Genomic DNA, 22,988 nt, shown 5'->3' with positions numbered 1-22,988 from the left:
AAATGTATTTAATTTCGTATTTTTTGTAATAAATCTTTTCTTTTTATTTAATTTATCACCCACCCCACCCCCTCTTCCCCCACCCCCACATCCAGCACCCCCTCCCCCGACGTCCAGCAGCTCCCCTACACCCCCACCCTCATTCAGCACCCCCACCCTCCGTCTAATACCCCCACCCCGTCAACATCTCCCCCTAAACCACCACCACCACCCCATTCCGTCAAAATTTCTCTTCCCATTCAATTTTTTTTTTGTTCAAATCAATTAAAAAATTTGTTTTATGATTGAATTGAGTTTTAAGGATAGTTAAATGATTGAATTGAGTTTTAAAGATAGTTAAATGAGCTTTAATGGAGGAGCTTTAATGGAGTTTTAAAGATATTTAAAAAAAAAAAAAAAGCTTCAATGGACCTTTAATGGACGAGCTTTAATGGTATCGAAGAAGATATTGCGTTGAAGAAGACAATGTGTTGAGATTTAATGGAGTTTTAATGATATTTCAAAAAAAAAAAAAGCTTCAATGAAGCTTTAATGGTGTTGAAGGTGTTGAAGAAGAAAAGGTGGGATAGGGGAGGGAGGAGAGGGGGGTACCAGGTAATTTTAAAAAATAAATAAAAATTAATTTTTTTCCTTTTTTTAAAAAATATAAATTATATATTAATTATTTATACGTGACAACTTTTTATTGGTAAAAAAAGTCAATTTTGAGCTCTTTCACGCGCTTGTGGCGCGTGTATACACGCAGAGGTCCAAAATAGTGTATTTGGAACGGAATAAAGAAGAATCGTGGGGCAATATGTCGAATTTAAAGTTTAGGTGTCTTTTGAAAATTCTCGACCAACATCAGGGGGTAATTATGTATTTACTCTCTATTTAATATTGACTACATGCATCTTCTTCAATACATGTTGGAGAGTTTTTATTTCTAAGGATAGAGTTGAAAAAAATTGTTAATTATCTCTTGATCTTTTATGCATGTCAATTATTTTGAGACAATTTTTTCTAACAAAAATGCTAATTATTTTAAAATGGAGGAAGTGATCCTTAACACATGATACACCTTTAAAAGTAAATATAATGTACTAAATTCTTCTCACTAAAAATAAATAGTAGTATCAATTTAATATCCCGAACCCTCGAAAGTAATTTTATTTTTATAAAATTATCCTAATTAAATAGTAGTAGTATCAATTTAATATAATTTCATTTTTGCACCCCTCATTTTTTTGTTAAGACGGGCCTGGAGAGGGTAAAATGTACACAACCCATATCACTACCTCCGAAGAAGTAGAGAGGTTGTTATCGATAGACCCCTGGCTCATGACAAAAGAAAGTAAACAAAGTCGTAATAAAACATGAAACAAGATGAAATAACAGAGATACGACACCCACTAAGTAATACTATACACTAACAAACTAAAGGTACACACCTCACCCAAACCCTCCTAACTAGAAGTTCCAACCTACGTACAAAGCCCTAAGACTACTAGCCCAGTCACACCAACGCACTAGCCCTCTAACCTAATCCGCGTTCTTCATACCTTTCTATCTAGGTTCATGTCCTCAATAAGCTGTAATCCAATTATTATTTAATATCCTTACTGATCTTTGTTAAGTTAATTTTTTTAAGGCTTTAAATTAATGTTATAATTATTTATATAGTTTAGATCATGTTTTTTTTATAATATATCTAATTCTCCAACAATACTTTATTCCTAAAAAATAATATTCTAATTTTAATTATCCAATTATGTGATTATGAACTTAAATAATTATGAATACTTATCAAAAAGACATGTTTAATATTTCATTAAATAATATTAATTATAAGATTAAAATATGATATAAAATAATAGTTTTATTTTTGAATTAATGCTTGGGCCCGGGCTTAGCACAGACCTGAGTGAAACTAGTATTATACTATAAGTGAGGATAAGTTGCTAAAGCAAGCACCTTGTGAATGACATGTCTACTTCAGCAGCTTCAATCATGATTTTACTATATCTTCCATAATTAATTATTATAAATTATTTGCGTATTCGAAAATTAATTATATTCAATTAAAAATTTAAAATAGATATTTATGACATGTCTTCTTTAATGGCTTTAACCGTGATTTTACTATATCGTCCTTAATTAATTATTATAAGTCATTTATGTATTAAAAAAATTAATAATATTTAATTAAAAAATAAAATAGATATTTATGACATCAATCGTGATTTTACTATATCATCCCTAATTAATTATTATAAGTCATTTACGAATTAGAAAATTAATAATATTTAATTAAAAAAGTACAATAGACTTTTATGATATGTTTGCTTTAACTGCTTTAGTCGTGATTTTATTATATCACCCTAATTAATTATTATAGATCATCTAAGCATTAGAAAATTAATTATATTTCACAAAAAAAGGTGGAATTGACACAAATTATAAGTTAACTCTTGATGTTTTAAATTAACTTGACGACTTATATAGAATCCACTTAAATTTTTTTTACAAGTATTTTTTATAGTAATTTCATTACATTGCTTCTAATTAGTTAACCATTGATGTTTTAAATTAACTTGACGATTTATATAGGGTCCACTTAATTTTTTTTCCAGAAGTACTCCTTTTTATAGTAATTTTATTAGATCACTTCTAAATAGTTATTATAGGTCAGTTAAGTATTAGATTATAAATAGTGTTTAATAGTAAGTATTAAATCGATAAAAAATTATAAATTAAAAATGGTTGGATGAAGACTACTTTTGCAATAGTAACTTCAAATGCATTTGTAAATCCAACCATTTTTACAGTAACGTCAAATGTATTTGAAGTTACTGTAAGAATGAATCTAGTTACATTTATTTGCCACGCATTTGAAGTTACTATTGCAAAAGTATATGTGGCAATAATTATCCAAATAGTTACAAGTTTATTGCTACAATAAAATTCTGTAACTAATTATATGTTTTTGCCACACTTTAATGTTATCATAGCAATAACATCCCCTTTTAGCCACAATATTTTTTTTAAGTAGCTAAATGGATATTTTTACTTTAAGTTACAATAATTTGTGGCAATAGTTACTCAAATAACTATAAATTTATCGATACACTAATTTTTTATAACTAGTTATAAGTTTTTGCCACACATTTAAAATCATTCTTGCAATAATAATTCTTTTTAGCCACCACAAATAATTATTTGAAGTAAAATAGCTAAATTGATATTTCTACTTCAAGTTATAAGGATTGTAGCAATTATTTGTCACAAGGAAATGATACATTCATAATTTTATTGTTGGGATAAATTTTTATGACAAATCATAAGCTTTTGTCTCACAATTGAAATAGTTGCAATTATAGTTTCCCTTTAATGATAATAAATTATTTAAACAAAATATTATTCCTACAAGAAAACACAATGTCAATTACTAATTTGATATCATTTTAATTGTTATGACAAAATGGCATAGTCACAAATTCAAAATTTATGATAATTTTTCTCATGCACTATTGCTATATCAATGGTAAGATTTATTATATAACCACAACAAATAGTTAGAAATACAACTTAAATAATTTCAAACTATTTAATTTTTTACGTTACTTCATGCATAAATATATTTTCTGAACACTTAATGAAAGATCTAAACTTTAGGTAGTAAAATTGTCGAGAGAATGTAAGCCGCGATTAACTTTCTAAATACACTCATATTATATATAAATATATTAATAATTAATTATGACGATTTATTTCTCTGCTTTCATAATAATTTTTAAAAATTTAATCTTAACATGTTGGGCCTTGCTCAGCACGCGCCTATCGTCACTAGTATAATAATACACTAAGGTATAATATGGTATTGTAATATGTAGTATAGTAAAATACTTTCTCCGTCTTATTTTATATGTCACTATTTGATCGAACACAGAGTTTAAAAAATAAATGATGACTTTGTAAAGTTTACAAAATTACCTCGCTTAAAATTTACTTTTCAATTTTCTTTTCTTATTAAGTGCATGTTTGAGATTGCTTATTTCCCCAAAAAAATATTTCTTTTAAAAAGGACGGTATTTGGTAAACTTGCAAAAATTCTTTTAAAAAGAATCATAAAATTTTTGCTTTTCAAGCAAAGCATAAGCAGAAACTATTTTTCTCTGACAAAAATATCCTATCACTCACACACACATATATATCCCTTAATAATTAATTAACATATCTTTAAATTTCATTTTAAAATTTTATACTTCATATTTACATTGTAATTCCTTATTTTATTTTATGATTTATATATTATTATTTTTTCACTCATTTTCTTTAAATAAATCTGAAAATATCATTGATGCTACTATTTAATTAACTAAAAATAAAATTTTAATTAAAAATATTATAATAGATATTTAAAATATTTTTTCTCTATAAATTGATTTTCGTTGTAAAAGTCTCTCAATACATGTCCTTTTTAGCCATTTAGCTCCAAAAAATACTTCTTGAAAAAAAATTGTCCAAACACAATCTGTTTATCAAATACATTTTCAAATGAATTTATCAAACACTATTTTAAAAAAAAAAAAAACACTTTTCTGAAAAGTTATTTTATAAAAGTGTTTCTCAATAAGCAGTTTTGTAACAGCAATCCCAAACGGGCTCTAAGTGGGATCCTATAAGGATAAAATGGGTATGATGTCACTAAATAGTTACTAAATAAGGAAACATGACATTCCTTTTAGGACGGACCAAAAAAAATGTGGTGACACATAAAATGAGACAAAGGGAGTATAATTTTGGATGACTTGTATTATTTATTATTATTTAATAATAATTTTAATTTTTGGTTTGACGGTATGGTACTCTATGATAACTAATAACTTTAATACTCCGTATTTGATTTTCTTCTTATTACCTTTTCGCAAATTATGCCATTAAAATATATTATATTGTTAAGTTTATGTAAATTTTAATAAAATTAATAAAAGAGTAAATCCAAATAAATGTAACTAGATTCATCCTTACAGTAATTTTTTTTTATTTTGAGACGTGACCACTAACGACAAGTACAGAGTTTGAAAACATCTTTTATGTATGTTACGGTGTATTTGGTATGAAATCCAAAAAAATATTTTTTGAAAAACTAAATTGTTTCTTACTTATTTTTTTGTGTTCATCATGAAAATAAAAAAATATTTTTTAAAAGTATTTGTATATACTTAACATACAATAATGAAAATGAATATGACAAGGAGTTGGGATAAGAATATTTTTAAATTTTTTAAAAAATAAAAAAAATTAGTTGGGGGAAGGGGAGACTGGTTGGTGGGGTAGGAGTAGGGCTGCGTCGGAGTGGAATAAGAAAAAGTTTTGACATTTTTTTAAAAAAATAGGATGAGGGTTTGGTAGGGGTGAGATCGGGTCGAGGTAGTGTACACTGTACGTCGGTCTAGTCCTTTTGAAGTCTAAATTTCTAGCCCAAAATTATGCATCTTCATTTATGTGCCCAATATTTTCTAGAAACTTATTTGTAATTTAATTTGATGAATATATAACAATCTAATCAAATTGCCACTATTTTAACATAGGGATCTAATGACATGTCATTAACTAGAGCGTCTTTTAATTTTCTGTGATTTATTGGTGGATAGCAGTAAGATAAAAAATGTTGAATCGAAAATTTCCCTCATAACTAAATGAATATTGTCAACACATTGGGTCTATGGTGTGTTGAAATGTGTTAGATACACCGGCAAAGTCATGTTCACTTAATAGTCCTTCATGTCCTACTGGACTTATCATGTGCTTCTGGACTCCACCTAATCCATCGTTTGGTAGAATGTATAAAAATAGTACATAATATAGTGTATTAGTAATATGTGTTGGTTATACTTACATTAGTTATGCTTGTATTTTTCTTAAGCAGTGTTTGGTTCGATGTATTAAAAAAACATGAATTACATAATTTTTTTTTCTTACATAATATCCTCAATATATATGTTGGAAAGGATGCGGAAATTTTTTTGAGGGGTAATAGGGTCAGAGGCGGACCCACGTGGTTAGCCGAGGGTGAACGTGCACCTAGTAACTTTTTCAAAAAAATCATATATATATGTATAGATATCTTACTAAAGAGTTAATATATATAATTGTGCACTCTCAATAATAAAAAATGTTTGAGTGCACTGGTTCTGCACTCATATGCTAGCATCCTTTGAGCCCGGCGTTGTGGATTCGATTCTTGATGAATGCCCCCCTTTTTTTTTATTTACCTAATATAGTAACATTTAATTGCCACCAGCTCAGCTAGTCCCATAGCACCGAAAGTGGAAACTAGAATTACAAAGAGCAATTTCAATTTCAATTCTCCATTTGACTCCCCTAAATTTCAAGCCCTATTCTCTTCCTTTTGTTTTTTTATTTAACTTTGGATAATGTTAAATCATAAATGCTTTTAATATTTATTTGTTGCTTGAAAGTTAGTGTGTAAAATTTATTTTTATTTTTTTTCTTGCTTCTATTTAAGTTTATGGACTTTGATTAAAAATAAATAATTAATTTTATTTATATTCTCGATGAATTTTTTATTTTGTAGGAATTTGTTATTGATTCTTGTGAATTGAAAATTTGAAATAGATAGATATTATTCTCCTCAACCAAGTTCTAGTTTTAAAGACAATTCTCATCGCCTTAGCAAAAGCAAAAAAGGGCAAAAAAAACTTCAAGGTCCATTATATTTAAGCACAAATTACAAATAAAGCGTGAGATTTAACAAAAATAAGCATAAAGAAGAAAAAATATAAACATATATCTAGTTTAAGACTAATAATATAAGAATGAATGATAAATATATGAACACAAAAATTTTATTTTTTTTATTAAGTGAAATGTCAATTGTTTAGTGTTCGTATCTCCAGAAAAGCCTCATTGAAAGTATATCTTATAAATTAGAACCTAAATCGCACATTAAACGAGGCGAGTGATCAACACAAATTTGAGTCTTTATTCAGAACTTATGCGCGCCTTTGACAATACTGGTGCACCCCCAGACTTCAAATCCTGGGTTCACTTCTAAATAAGGTCTTTAAGCATGTTAATGCATGTATTAGATCCGTTGTATTACTAATGTCATGAATTTTGAGGTATTAGTAACACACATCTCAATACACAATAGAGTGTATAACTAATGCTTACATTAGTTATACATAGGTTACAACGGTATACCAAATAAGGTACTATTAATATACATTAAACTAATGCATGCATTAACATTCCAATACACTCTACCAAACGACCCCGTAAATGTCCTTTTTTTCATAAATATCTTATACCTTTGTTGTTTTGAAATATTTTCGTTTCATGAAAATTGTTGATCGAGTGAAAATCACCTCGTAAAACTCGTTCATGAAATTAAGTGAAATCATCTTGTAAAGCTTAAATAAAGTGGTCGAAAGCATCGCCCCTAGTTGGGTTCAGATGCATAATTGAAATGATGAAAAAGACTAAAGTTTTTTATTAGAGTTAATACATAAAAATACCCTAAACTTGACATTAAATTATAACTTTGATCTTAAATTTTGATAGTGCATAAATAGGACCTTTAACTATTCAAAACCTGAACAAATATGACCTCCGATTTTGCAATCCCATGCGACAGTCTCACTCGCGCTTACGTGGAAAGGTAATCCAATCACACGGTACCACGTCGTTAAAAGGGCTGACTTGGAGAGAAGTCATATTTGTGCAGTTTTGAATAGTTAAAGGTGATATTTGTGCACTGTCAAAGTTTTGCTTTTTGTGTTAAAATGACGTTATTTTTATTATTATTATTATAATAATAATATAATAATAATAATAATAACAATAATAATAATAATTTTTTTTATTTATTTCTATAGTAGCAGTACCTAACTTTTTTTTTTAATTTTAAAAAATTATTATTATTATTTTATTTATTTCTATAGCAGCAACACCTAGCTTTTTTTTTAATTAAAACAACAACAACCACTAGCAGGGATCGAACCCGCACAGTAAGCTGAAGGAAGCACCCAAGAAGAGCAAATGACACCACTGGGCTATCTAAGTGCCTTGTTTCATGTGGTTCAACATTAATATACGTACATAAATATACATTTTCTATTTTATATATATACAACGTAATTTTTTTACCGAAGGGTTTCGTGTGAACCCCATGGCAACCACGTAGGTCCGCTTCTCGTTAATTTAATAACATTAATTTAATAACATTTTAATTACGTTAATCTGATAACGTTAATTTAATATACTACTACTACTATCCTTAATAACATTAATTTAATAACGTTTTATTAAAACTATAATTTTTTTATTATTAGTATAGTTTCATCTTTAATTTAATATTTAAATAAATAATATTTAGATATATTATATAACTTAAATTCGTCATTTGCTTTATAATATATATATATACCCGCTCGATTTTTTCATATGAGGCTAACCCGCCTAATTAATAAATCTTCAATATTGCTCTTTTTCCGCAATGACAAAAGAAATTAGATGTCATTTTCATCTTTGAGCCGAAAATAATGAAAAAATAATAGTGAAGAGTCATTTAAAGGTCATATTTGTGCAGATTTAAATAGTTAAAGGTCATATTTGTGCACTGTCAAAGTTTAAGGTCATATTTATGTATTATGCCCTTAGATTTTAAGCTGGACGCGCCCAGTTTTGCGTGTTGAACACGAGTTTTGCCACGTAGGATTGGAAGTCATATTTGTGCAGTTTTGAATAGTTAAAGGTCATATTTGTGCACTGTCAAAGTTTAAGGTCAAAGTTATAATTTGATGCCAAGTTTAAGGTCATTAACTTCGTGCAAGGGGTGATACACATGGATTTATTAAATAAAGCAATATGTTACTTCCTCTCTTTGACTTATATGTCATTCTTTTCAAAGTTTTGAAGGCTCAAAAATATCTTCAATACCCTAAATGATTTCACGCTTCATACTACATGTTAAAGTGGTTTCTAATTTATTATGTTATGCTACTTTAAATTATTTTTAATTTTGTATTGAAACATTTAAGAGAGTTGATCATACAAAGTAAATATTTAGATCGACCACTAAAGGAAGACTCAATGCTCTTTTGTATGTACATAGGAGAGGAGTAATTTCAGGAGGAGGCGAGTGACTAACCCGAATATCTCCAATCAATGGGTTCGACCGGGGAGAAGGCAACAACCTACCGATCAATCAATGGCGGAGTCAGAATTTTGAGATTGGTAATAAACATATGAATTAGTTGAAAAGGATTCATAAAAAATATTTTAATCATATAAAAATAATATAATTTTCATCGAAGAAGGTTCGAATAAACCCCTAGATGAAAGGTGGCTCCGCCCCTATACTCAATACTTATAGACTAGTTACTCATACAGTCATACTGCGCATTTAGGCGAATAGTTGTGGAGGAACGACAATTACTCCTTTTTCGGATTTGAGTCATATTGTTAACGTGTGTTTTGCTCTCAAGTGCAATTTTTTGACGTGAATTTAAATTTAATCAGGCTTAAATATAGATACAAAACATGGAACAAGAAAAAAAAAACTCATGTTAGGCAGTGAGTAGATGTGGCGATTGACGGGTTGAATCAAATTTGAGCAGGTAAAAATAGGTTAAAATAACAAATGAGTTAAGATTCAATTCAATTTGAATTTGAGCAGGTAAAAATAGGATAAAATAACAAATGATTTTTTTTTTTTGTGACCAATAAAATTATTTTTTCTTTATTATGAATATATATAATATATCAAATAAAAAAATTAAAATATTTTGACGAGATTTTTCAAAAATTAATTTGGAGTACATAGCAATTCAGTTTTTAATGAATTTTTTTTTACTTTATAAACAAAAAAAGTAAGTTTACAACTTAAATAGTCAAGGTTATTATTTAGAGCCCATTTGGATAAAATTAAAATTTAATCAAATCAGAAATTAATCTCTTTTAAAACCTTTTTAGGTGTTTGGTAAAATAGAAAAGTACTTAAAAAAAAAACTAAAATCTTATTAAAAAAAAAGTGAGAAATTGGGTACCTCAACTTTTTACTTTTTGGATTAAAATTCTTTAAATTTGACCAAGACATTTACTTTTTATCCCTTATATTTTCCACCAGTTTCAACCAGGGTTGGACATAAAATATCGAAAATTGAATTACCGGATTGAATCGAAAAATTTGATAATTGATATTCGATATTTGGTATGTTATTTGGGAGTAAAATTTTAACATTTCGGTATTTGAGATTGAGTTTGGTACAAGATATTAATATCGTTTGGTATTCGATATTTATCGAATATCGAATATATATATGTGTGTGTGTGTCTAATCCAATCCAATAGACAATAGTATTAGTCATCTCAACGAATCTCTTGAACTTTGGTAATATATTCGTAAAAAGCAACAAAAAGAATACTAAATAGGGTTTCTATTAAATATACTCTTTGAAGTTTAAACGTATATTTGCACATCTCTAACTTTAATAGTGTATTACCAAATACCGTATCGAAGTTTAATTACCGATTACCGAACCGATGTTTATAAGTATGGTATGTGGTATCTATTTTCAAATATCGATTACCGAATTACCGAATCCAAACTTTAAAAATATCAAACCGAATACCAAACGCCCGCCCCTAATTTCAACAATATCGAACCGAATACCAAACGGTCACCCCTAATTTGAATAATATCCAAATCTGTAGCCCTTAAACATATTATTTTTATTTCTTTTCTCTTTGCCGCTTATCTCCATCTCTTTCCTTCAGTTTCCTCTTCATTTTTCTTCTTTGTTTTTGAATTATTAGAATTAAAAATTTCTATAATTCAACTTATTTATGGTGTTAACAACTTTAAGGATAATTAAGTCATTTTCATAATAAAAAAGTGATTAACAATACTTGTTTACCAAACACATTAATAGCTTTTTTTCAGTTTCAGCATTTGTATCCAAACATTTATCTTCTTAATTTATAAGCACTTATTTTCAACTTTTAAGTACATAAGCGAAAAAATTATTTTTATAATCTTATCCGAACAGACTCTTAAAATGGTCATTAGGCCATTTTCTTTCTTTTTCTTTTCCTTTTTCAACAATAATTTCTTTTTTAGAAAAACTGTCTACGTTTTTCTTTATAAAAAGAACCATCTTCTTTTTTCAAACTTTTTCCATACTACCCTTTTTCATGTGTTAGTATTGTATAAATGGTGTATAAATATAAATGTAATGTACAAATAGTGATGTAGTATATGTAATGTATCAATATTACATAAATAGTTATGTAATGTATTTATAAAATATCAATATTGTCTAGTTAATGTATAAACGTGTATCAATATTCTATAAATATGTATACGCGTGTATTGATATTGTATAAATAATTATGTCATTTATTGACATTGTATAAATGTGTATCAATATTATATAAATAATATATAGACGTATATCAATATTGTATAAATAAGTGTGTAATGTATTGACATTATATGAGTAGTATATAATCGTATACTGATATTATATAAACAATTATATAATGTATCGATATCAATATTTATTTGACTATCATGCATTCCATATTACTAAATAAAAATAGAGAAAATACATAATTACCCCCCTGATCTTGTCAGAGATTTGCAAAAAGATACCTAAACTTTCACTTTGACCTATTACCTCATGATTCTTCTTTATTTCGTTGCAAACACATCATTTTGACCTTTTGCGTGTATACACGCGCCACAGGTGCGTGAAAGGGCTCAAATTTGTCTTTTTTGACCAATTAAAAGTTGTCATATGTAAAATAATTGATATATAATTTATATTCTTTTTTTTAAATAATATTTATTTTTTAAAATTATCCCTCCCCCCTCCCCCTCAATCCACCCGCCCTTTCTTCTTCAACTCAATTCACTATTAAAACTCCTCCATTGAAGCTTTTTTTTTTTAAAAAAAAAAAATCATTCATTAAAGCTCCATTTTATAATTAAATCATATTATTTAACTACCCACCATTTCTTCTTCAATACAATGTCTTCTTCAACACCATTAAAGTTCTTCAACACAATGTCATCATTAAAGCTCCTCCATTGAAGCTTTAAAAAAAAATCATATCATTAAAGCTCCATTTTCAGTTAAATTATATAATTTAACTATCTTTAAAACTCAATTCAATCATCAAACTATTTTTTGAAGTGATTTGAACAAAAAAAAATAGACGAAAATGCTGATGGAGTAGAGGGGTTAGGGGGAGATGCTGATGGGGTGGGGGTGTTGTACGGGAGGTGGGGGTGCTGAATGGGGGTGGGGATAGAGGGGAGCTGCTGGACGCGGGGGAGGGGGGAGGGAAGTTGCTGGATGGGTGGGGTGTGGGGGAAGAGGGGTTGGGTGGGGTGTTAAATTAAATAAAAAGGAAAATTTATTAAAAAAATAAAAAAAAATGAAATTAAACGTATTTAACATGTGGAAACACCTGATTGGTGTGTGTGTTCACTCTCTTTGTTGTGACTGAGATTCAGCGAAAAATGGTGTGTTTGCAACGAAATAAAGAAGAATCGTAGGATAATAGGTCAAATTCAAAGTTTAGGTGTCTTTTTGAAAATCTCGACCAAAATCAAGGAGATAATTATGTATTTACTCATTAAAATATAAACAAAAAATGATAAAGCAACATATATATTCATTTTTTTTGTTTTTAAATCGTTTTTAAGGAGTCTGATACTAAAATTAAAAGGTCCAGCAGCCATATCTTCTCTCTCTTAAAAAAATTAATTTTAAAAAGAAAAAGAATCTAATAAGCTGTAATAATCAATCTAATATATATAGATTTTTTTCCCTATCAAAAACTTTAGTCATTAGAATTTTACTTCAAATTATATCAATTTATTACAATTAATTGATAAATTAGTAATTTAAATATAATTAACCATATTATTTTCATGAAAAAAAGTGTACTTTCTAAAATTCTAAAACTGTCAGTGCCCCCCCCCCCCCCAATCATTCAGACTGAAAAAAGTGTACTTTCTAAATTTTAAAACTCTCAGTGCACCCCCCCGTCCTTTTTTTTTTTTTTTCCTTATATTACTTCTCCCCACTTTTTTTTTTCTTTTTTAATCTCCATTTCTTAAGCGATTTCATCAATTTAAGAGGAAACTTTATGATTTCATCAATCTTTTTTGATGGTTTTAGATTGTCTGTGGTGACTACAACATAATTTGGTATTTTTGATCAGAGTTTATAATATTGAAAGATGTTGAATTTTATATCTCAAAAGAGTTGGCAAAATTATATTCATAGTTTTTAGCTAGGAAAAAATTGTGTTTATATTACTTATTTAATATGATATTACTTGACTGATCATCATTAACTTTATGATACAAAAAAAACTTTAACATTGTTTGTCTAGTCATCATTTGAGATATACGTATGATATAAACAAGTCTCAGATATATTTGTTATTATAAATCATCTAAAGATAAAATAAAATTTTAAAATTAAATTATAAAAGCCGATGAAACTATCATCAAGACCATAACAACTTATTTGAATGGTTGTTACTTAAATTTTATGGTATCTTATTACTAAATTCATCATTAAACAATGATGAAAAGCATCTCGTGTAACAACCTATTTGGTGTAATCATGTTTTTACCTTTCTTTTCAAAATTTATCTCCACTTAGTTCTTTGTAGATTTATCACTTAAATTATTGATGCGTGATATTACATCAAGATGGAAATGCTATAATTTATTTAAATACTATATTAAAATAATAGAGTACTATATAATATACACAACACAATACAACACATTATGAAACTATAGATAATAATCCTCTAAAAAAGTTTTAACTGGAAAAGTTTATCCATTCAGTTTTCTCAATTCTCATACTCTTCTGATATTAGACGAGGAATACAATAGTTTTTCAACATTCGATACACCACAATTAGGAACACTAGAAATAATAAGCCTTTTATTCCAAACTTTTCTTGGACCTGTTTATAAACAGACTATAATGTTAAAAGAGAAATACAAAAGAAATGAAAAGAAGTCTAAGAAAAATATGCCATGCTGTAAACATAACCCAGTAGCCTAATCAAAATATAATGAGACTCATCTTTATAGCTGTGATCTTGTAATAATAGATCTTACACTAGATAAAATTGTGCTAAAAAATAACTAATCTTTCGTGTAACTATTTCCTCCTAGGTAATCTATGGTTCGTATTATTCACAAAGCTAGGAAGGAACAACCGTGGCCATATAGAAAATGGACAGTTGGGCAATTTTTGCGTTCAAGCTAGTCGATGTAGTCCTCTTCCTCTTTATCAGAATTAACTACACAAGATACATTCTCTTCTTCAGTGGTAGTATCACCCAGAATTGTATCCGGTGTCTCTCCATCATTGTTTTGGATGGGAGATTGATCTGCTTCTGGTTCTGGGACAACAGGTCCTTGAGGATTTCCAAAAAGAGTGCTAAATATGCGTCTATGGCATTCATCACAAAAGTAAAAATAAGTAAAATGACCCTCGTATAAGAGCCTATGTACCATTGCATCTGGTAGGACTCGCTGTAAAAAATCAGTTGTGGATGGCGGTACCACCATATCTTCCATCCCCTGATAAAATTAGGAAATTTAATTACTTTACAAAAGTTGGCGTAAATATGTTGACAAATCATGAGGAATTATCTCGAATAAGGGAAGCAAAAATCGGTAAAGGAGATATGAACCAACCTGCCATATGTGAATTTGACCAAGGAATCCAGCCAAGATTTCTTCTGTTTGACCATACAGAGATTTAATCCAATGCACAATACCCTTTCCAGGGCGTTTCCTCTGCACTTTGAGGTCTGCCGGGCTAAAACCCCAATTTGAAACCTGTAAGACAGCTTCCTCCACAAATGGTTTTGCATTCTTTTGTCGAACAGCTTCTTCGAGATCTCTTTGCCAGAAATCTTCAAATGATGGGTGCTCCAGCAAAGCTTTATCCTGGAAAGGTTAGACATTCTGTCGATTAGGACATGTTGACCTGGGAAATAAATGTGCCAAAGCCACTCAACCTCCATGGAATCTCTTATAAAACAATGCTGTTGTTTTTTTTTTTAACTATAAATTATAAATAAGGAGGTAAACAGCTTTTTAGTGATTTGATTTCTCGTTAGCTTTATTTCATTCATGGATATATCTTAATAAGATGAGCATAATCAGTTTAGTGGTGTTACTCTTGTTATGCTATTCAGAGTTGTTGGTCATGAATCAAAGTTACTCACTCTTATTCCAAGTGACAAGGCAAGCCGTGTTTCGATCGGGCCATGGACTCTACTAAGGAAGCTTCTATGGTAAAAGTAAGGAAGTAATCTTGGAAACTTCCTAGCTAATATATACATGGCTTTCTTCTTTGTTGTCCATGTCTTCCACATTTTATTCTTCTCCACCTTGGTCATTCTTGGTTCATATGGATTAACCATTGGAGCGACCATGACTGCACCTGCAAATCCATTCAGCAATTAGATTATTAGATTCAACTGAGATAATATGAAGCGAACCTAAATTTGGTTTGCATATTGAATGAAACAGAATAAGGTATACTGGGGCTTCTGAAATCTTCGCCATAAATATTAAGTGCAATGAAGTGTTTGAAGAACCCTAGGGATCCAGAATCAAGAAAGAGCATCAACAGTATCATGAGGGCTTCTTTAACCCACTGTAGAAAACCGGTGACCCTTTCCAACTGCAAAAGTATGTTTTAGGCCTTCATGGCACTTCTCAAAAAATGGGATCACTTCTTATGAACTCATTGAGAATGATTCTGATCTAGTTCATGGCCCAAGTCGATGACTATTTATAGCTATTACCTTAATGAACACTACATTAGTTGCAGTGTATCACTCATTTGACAGGATTTATAGACTTTGTCAATACTTCTTATTCTTTGGCAGTTTTTACTGTGTCCGTTGGCCCTAAAAAGATGCTATAGAGTTGTAAAGTCTGTGAATCTCCGTGATAAACATCAAAACACATTGACTGCAAAAGGCTAACAGCAGCCAACTAGGTGGGCATGTGAACTGGACAGGAGAATGAAATTTAATTTGTAAAAACAAAGAAAAAGGCCATCTTACCGGCAATCCTGTCCGGGATGTATCTAAGGGCAGCCCAAGCATGCATGCATCCACCAGAGTATCCCACCACCCAGAATTTGTCAGTAACATTGACAGCATAGGATAAGTGTAGCATATCCATGGCTGATGACTCGAGATTCCTGGAAGGATGAGGATCACTTTCTCCAAATCCTGGAAGATCATATGTTACCAAGCGAATACCATATTCTTGCAGTAGCGAAGTCTTAATGCCAGGTATTCCTGCTTGTTTTGTGAAGACAAAACACACATAATTATAGCTTATTCAAAAGCTTGAATAAAAGACTAGCAGAATGAACCACTTTGATCTATGTTTATTCTAGGAGAAAACAAAGAACAGGAAGACGGGAAGTATCGCAGGGGTGACCATACATATTGTTGTTTGGAAAGGTCTAAGGGTTAAAATTTAGTACAATACCTGCAAGACGGGACGAGAGAAAAGAATGTGGAGCAATCATAGAGAATCTAGCCAGCTCAGCAGGAACACCTTGTTCATGATAAGCCAAATGTCTACCGTCTGGGAGCAAAATTCGACTAGCATTTGGAGGATGTATACACACTTTCTTGACCGATGGAGTTGGATATATATTATCATTACTTGCAATCAACACTGCATATTAGCTTTTATCAGTAATTGTATAAAGTAAAGGTGTAGAAAGATAGAACATGCAATCCGAAGAAAATGAGGACATCTGCAAACACAGGTAAGTTGATCAACAAATGAAGGGCATAAATTGTCAACCACTGTAATCAAATTTTCACAAATTCATGTGGAAAAGCGAGGAACTCAATTTTTTTTGTTCTCTACTAATTACTGCTGGCATTCTAGTCCTAGTAGAAAAAATGACCTTGTCAAGCTCAAGCAGTGATCGGGCACATTATTTCAAGCTACATCATATTTATTAAATGGTTTTCCACTGATTTATGCAGACAAGCCTAATTTCTCCATCCACATACATCAGACTTGTGACCGTAGTTCCTACAGATTGCCGATCAATATATTTCATTCTTTGTTCCTTATATAACAACCAACTTTTTTTAATAAACGATGATAGATTGGAGTTGACCCTTGTGTCCTACAGTGACTGCAATCAGAGAAATGGTCTTCCAAATCTACAATCAGAGAAACGACCCTCTAAACCATCTCACCAAGTGAATAACATAGTTATACAAACCAGTTCCACATTTCTGAAATTCTAATCAACAAAGATGATAACAAAAGCCAAATGAAATATATCAATTCTCAAAAAAAAGTAGCCTGTGCACGAAAGCTCTCGCTATACGCGGGCGGGGTCAATGAGGGGGAGTGTTACCCTGCATTTATGCAAGAGGTTGTTTCCATAATTTGAACCTGCGACAACAATTTTACCAGATAAATCAAAACTCAAAGGTGAGAAAATGTGAATCATTCTCTTTCCATTTTACCACCCTCTATAGAATTCGATGCGCAAGAAAAGCAAAACACAATCACTTTCAAATTCGTAACATTACAAATTCAACTGTGATCAAAGTCTATCCGTCAAGGATGTCTAAATAAAATTAGTGGTCTAAAGACAAATTTTAATCTAAGCCTTAAAAATATACCTATACATCAACAACAACAACAAACCCAGTGTATTTCCACAAAGTAGGGTCTGGGGAGGGTAAGATGTACGCAGTCCATACCGCTATCTTCGAACACGTAGAGAGGCTGTTTCCGATAGACCCCTGGCTCAAGGTAAAGACTAGTAAACAAGGGGATGGATGACATAGGTATAATCTTTTAAGTCTATTACCTTCATGCAAAAATCCATGCTAATCCATGCTTTCTCATAGGTCAAGGTATCCAAAACTTATGCATATGTTAATCTTTCTCATATTTGAGTCATGAGTAAAACAGAAGACAAAATCTTTCACAGCCACAAACCGAAGTAATAAACATGGAGTCCTTAGACCATGTTAGATCTCAAGAGTATACTAGCTGCTGTGAGTATGTGACTTAACTTTCACGTAACAAGAAATTCCTTGTGTAGCTGATTTTCATCGTTTATTAATTACCAGTTAGTTCCCAAGAAGAGTTCTATTTTCAGATGAATTACGGCAGAACTGAATCAGACACTTCACTTAACCTTCATTTGGCCTGTTTAGCAAGTTAGGGCGAGGGGATGTTTGAGCTTCCACAGAGAAGCTCAAAATCAAGAAAGTCCTTTTAACTCTCGGCAGAACTGAATAACTCTCGGCAGAACTGAATCAGACACTTCACTTAACCTGCATCTGGCCTGTTTAACAAGTTAGAGCGAGTGGATGTATGAGCTTCCACAGAGAAGCTCAAAATCAAGAAAGTCCTTTAACTCTGGAACCTCGAATAAATTTAACATGATACATTCGAATAAATTTAACATGATACATGACGGTCAAGCAAGCAGTAAATATTACTAATAATATGCATAGACCTAATTAAATAATTACTACAATAATATGCATAGACCTAATTAAATAACTACTCCAATACTAGATACTAGATGGTAATATTATTCTCCAAACTAGAGCCACTTCAAACAACAAATAAAACCAAACAACCCCATCATTCTTTAATAACCTTTCAACAAAAATTTTAGGATAAGTGTTTGGAAAATATGCCAAAAGAGTTTAACATTTTCTTTTACCAACATTTGATTATTTTCCATACAAACACAAAAGAAACAAAGATCAGAGGCAAGTAATCCTGTGCTTAGCTTCAAAAAAAATTCATGGACAATATCTCAACCAAACTCCTATGAACTTCTCTCTAATTATATAATCCTTCATACTTAAATTTTTCACCATACTTAAATTTTTCACCATGCTTATGACGTGGTTCTGATTATTAATAAGTATTAATGCACCGTCAATAGATATATTTACCCATTAGCGTGAATTGTAATCCACCCTCGTACTTTCATTAACGGTGAACTTGTATAAGACTACACAAGACACATACGGTATAAAAAATTAATATTGTTTTTTTCTTATTTTTTCATAATTATTGTTTTTAGTGTAGTAAAATATTTCATATAATTATGTTATTATTTATAATAGTAAAAATTGATTCAAGTTAATAATACGTTAGCCCATGCATTTTCAGTACATTACCTTGGATGCTATTATAAATATATTATTTATTATTATCACGATTTGAGTAATTTAATTCAAAATTTTAAAATATTTCTACAGAATGATGATAGTTTTTCTTTAGGGAAAAGAACAAAAATAGCACCTAGAACTAAAATAATACCACAAAAATAGCACCCATAATTAAATACCCAGTAAATAGCCATCCGCATAACCTTAACTCAGTCAACCTCTATTTCCGATAAAAAAAGATAGTAAAATAGTACCGTGAGCAACATACATCAATATAGGAATATATCTATACTACAAAGATCTTAGAAGCTTTGATCACGCGATCAAAAGATTTCATAGGATATCGTGGGATTAAAGTGACGATTATGACATAAAGAAAAATAAGAGGCGACTCACACTCCTGCCATTCATCTTGTAAAGTTTCCTCCAGATATCTCAAATATGCAGACAATTATCTTAAAATTCAACCTAGACTTTTTTGGCTCCTTTTTAAAGATTCTACTCTTATTATTCTTTTTAAATAATTGAGTAATTGCTTTTTCTTTTGTCATATTATTTTGCATTCACCAACATTATTAAAATAAACATATTATTTGTTTTGTTTAGTTTTACTTATTTATACAATAAAATACAATACCATATACTATTAATATAATTCAATTGTTAAAGATATATATTTATATATAATAATGATACAGTTTATATACATATACATATTCTATAAAATAATTATAGCATTTTTATACACATTCTATATAATTTTTTACTACAATTATTATTTAGATAAATTTATATGACTCTATATAGTTTTTACATGCATTCTAAAAGTGTATCAATCAAGCATAAGAGAGTATCAATTGAGCATATGAACACTGCAAGTGTATCAATGTAGTATAAAAATGTATTAATGTGGTATAAAAGAGTATCAATTGAGTATAGGGACTGTATGTGTTTGCATAAAATTTCTTTTTCTCTTTTTTAAAAAGTGTATTAATTTGATATAAAAGTGTATCAATTGAGTATAGAGACTGCATGTGCCCAATTGGGTCAAATGGCTAAAAAAAGGAATTACTTAGTCGATTGGCTACAACATGCCCACCTTTTCAATTATGGGCCATTTTTTTTAAAATGGTCATCCCACGTCCTTTTCCCTTTTCTTTACTATATTCAATATTGTCAAAAAGAAAAGAAAATTATAAAATTAGCAATTAAAATTTTTTGAGGCCTTGAGATTTGAAGGGCCTAAAACAAAGGCTTTACTAGCCTCACCTATCCGCTTGGTAACAATTTAACAAGGCTTAGAACTATTCTCAAATCCAAATTGAGAACATCTCAATAACTAGATAACTAAATCAACAATGGTACACAGCTTAACTTCAAACCAGCCTCATCTATAACAAATGTGTGATCGGTACAAAAAATTTCCCTACTAAAGAATATTCCTTCTGTTCACTTTGACTTGTCAAAGTTTCTTTCACGAGAGTCAATTTGACTAATTATCTACATAGCTACACTGAATTATATTTGATTTAATATCTAAACTTTAGACTTAGATACTTGAAAACTATACGAGGAACACTATAAGTTGCAATCCTTCTCAAATTAAGTATGAAAACTATACGAGAAACACTATAAGTTGCAATCCTTCTCAAATTAAGTATGATGAAAAAATAAATCTTCATAGCTAAATCACAATGTACCTGCAGAAGCAAGAAATACGACAAAAAAGCATGAGCCGGATCACGATCTTCCGGCAAATATTCATACAAAAAACTCAATCTCCAACAAACTTTATAACACCACACTCCAACTTCCCTCACCAGTATACAAGAAATACTATTAAGTTGTAATCTTTCTCATATTAATTAATTATGATGAAAAAGTACATCTTATCTATTTACCGATAAAAAGCAAAACATGACAAGTAAAAGTGCACAAAGGGAGTGTATTACTACTTCAAAAAACCAAAATTACTTGAAATTCATAGCTAAATCACAATGTACCTGCAGAAGCAAGGAATAAAACAAAAAATATAAAACTCCAAGCATGAAGAAAAATACTATAAGTTGCAGTCCTTCTCTTATAACTTAAGTACATTTTGGTCAAAATCCATAGGCGAAACATGACATGTAATGTAAGGACTATATTACTGCTTCAAAAAATCAAAATTACGACAATACACGATCTTCCGGCAAATATGCATTCAAAATCCAAACAGTTTACTCTCGAGAAGCGAAACATGACAAGTAAAAATGCAAGTAAGGAGTATTTTGCTTGAAATTCATAGCTAAATCAGAGTGTTTACCTGCAGAAGCAAGGAACAAAACAAAAAATATAACACTCCAAGCATAAGCCGGATCACGATCTTCCGGCAAATACTCATTCAAAAAACTAAATCTCCCACATACTTTAACAAATGGCGGTCCAATTTTCTTCACCAAAATCGAATCCTCTTTTATCACACTTTGCTTCAATACATCTCTCACTCCTTTACCAAACTCCACACTCATTTCCGCAAATCCTTTCGCAAATTCCACCGCATGATACTTCCAATTCTCCGCCGCCTTCGCCGCCGGAGTTTCGACGCCGTAACTACCACCATCTCCGCCGGCGGCGTCGGTGGAATAGCTCGAATTGTACCGGATTCCAGTGTCGCCGACTACATAATCGTTGACTTCAGACATGGAAAATTCCGTCAAAAAAAATTCTTCAATAGAGTAAACTTCAAACGAACTATTTTCTCTCACTATATATACACACAAACAATATATATATATATATGTATAGATTTCTCTCACTGTAAAGTCTTACGTATATGTATTAAGTATTATGTAATTGTACTTACCTTTGCGTGTACGAAGAAATATGTATGTGTATCTATTATTATATTCATCTTATGAGAATGGAGTTTAGTGTATGTGATTGTATAAGAAAAGACAAAATATTAATATCAAACTTTGTTTTATAAAGGAGAGAACTAGAAGTTTAATAAAGGAGAGAGCTAGAAGAATTTTAGTAGTATATTTGTTACTAATATAAATAAAATGTACAAATGGTAATAAATACCATACTTAGTTTCTAAGTCAAGTTGATAAGTTGGTCAAGTATATATGTATTCAAATCCAAATTGAATACTAACTGTTAGTCTTCAAATCCAACTTGAATACTAACTTTGGTCTTCAAATTCAATTTGAATACCAACTATTATTTCTAATACGGAAAAGACTTAAAAATACCTCTGAACTATTTGAAATAGCTCAAAAATGTCCCTCGTTAGATTTTTGACTCAAAAATATTCCTCTATTAAATATTTGGCTCAAAAATACCCCTCCCTCAAACGGAATTCGGAAAAGCAAAAATACCTCTAAACTATCTGAAATGACTCAAAATATCCCCTGTTAAATATTTGGCTAAAAAATACCCCTCCCTTTAACGAAATTCCGCCAAGCATGCCACCTAGATAAAAAAAATCACGTGATTGTGCACATTACCATCCACGTGTAAAATATTAGTATTTTTTTAATTATATGACATTCCTTTCTTCTTTATTTTTATTTTTTTGCAAAGCAGTGAAACGAAAAAATTAAAAAACCAATCCTTTGCTAATTACTTCATTAGTGTTTTAAAAGTTCTAGATTTCACGTTTTCATTAGTGTTTTAAAAGTTTTAAATTTCATCTTGTTATTGTCGTTTGGGATGAGGGACAACCTGATCTTGATCTGATATTGACTTGGAGG

At 30.2% G+C, this 22,988-nt stretch overlaps 1 protein-coding gene and 1 long non-coding RNA gene across 2 annotated transcripts; one reads left to right on the top strand and one right to left on the bottom strand.

Annotated features, from left to right (window-relative positions):
• Nucleotides 1-13,955: 13,955 nt before the first annotated feature.
• Nucleotides 13,956-22,286, bottom strand: LOC107847494. The gene is made up of 6 exons (XM_016691774.2): nt 21,557-22,286; nt 16,568-16,759; nt 16,132-16,371; nt 15,283-15,500; nt 14,747-15,001; nt 13,956-14,629 (listed from the first exon to the last, which is right to left on the bottom strand). The coding sequence occupies exons 1-6, from the start codon at nt 21,933-21,935 to the stop codon at nt 14,309-14,311; spliced, it is 1,605 nt and encodes a 534-aa protein (XP_016547260.2). The 5' UTR covers nt 21,936-22,286; the 3' UTR covers nt 13,956-14,308.
• LOC124888711 lies at nt 14,372-17,078 on the top strand. Its single transcript, XR_007047446.1, has 2 exons — nt 14,372-16,365; nt 16,473-17,078. It is a non-coding gene; the product is annotated as an uncharacterized LOC124888711 (long non-coding RNA).
• Nucleotides 22,287-22,988: the final 702 nt, after the last annotated feature.

The sequence above is a fragment of the Capsicum annuum genome, chromosome 11, assembly GCF_002878395.1.
Source record: "Capsicum annuum cultivar UCD-10X-F1 chromosome 11, UCD10Xv1.1, whole genome shotgun sequence".
Taxonomy (NCBI): domain Eukaryota; kingdom Viridiplantae; phylum Streptophyta; class Magnoliopsida; order Solanales; family Solanaceae; genus Capsicum; species Capsicum annuum.
This window is presented reverse-complemented; position numbering and strand designations above follow the sequence as displayed.

What these genes read in the sequence shown, in the direction of transcription:
- LOC107847494 (XM_016691774.2), bottom strand. Translation starts at nt 21,935, where the DNA reads ATGTCTGAAGTCAACGATTATGTAGTCGGCGACACTGGAATCCGGTAC. An exon ending in CATCCCGGACAGGATTGCCG is followed by an intron (nt 15,501 to 16,131) that starts GTAAGATGGCCT and finishes ATGGATTTGCAG; the next exon opens with GTGCAGTCATGGTCGCTCCA. An exon ending in GTCAAATTCACATATGGCAG is followed by an intron (nt 14,630 to 14,746) that starts GTTGGTTCATAT and finishes TAATTTTATCAG; the next exon opens with GGGATGGAAGATATGGTGGT.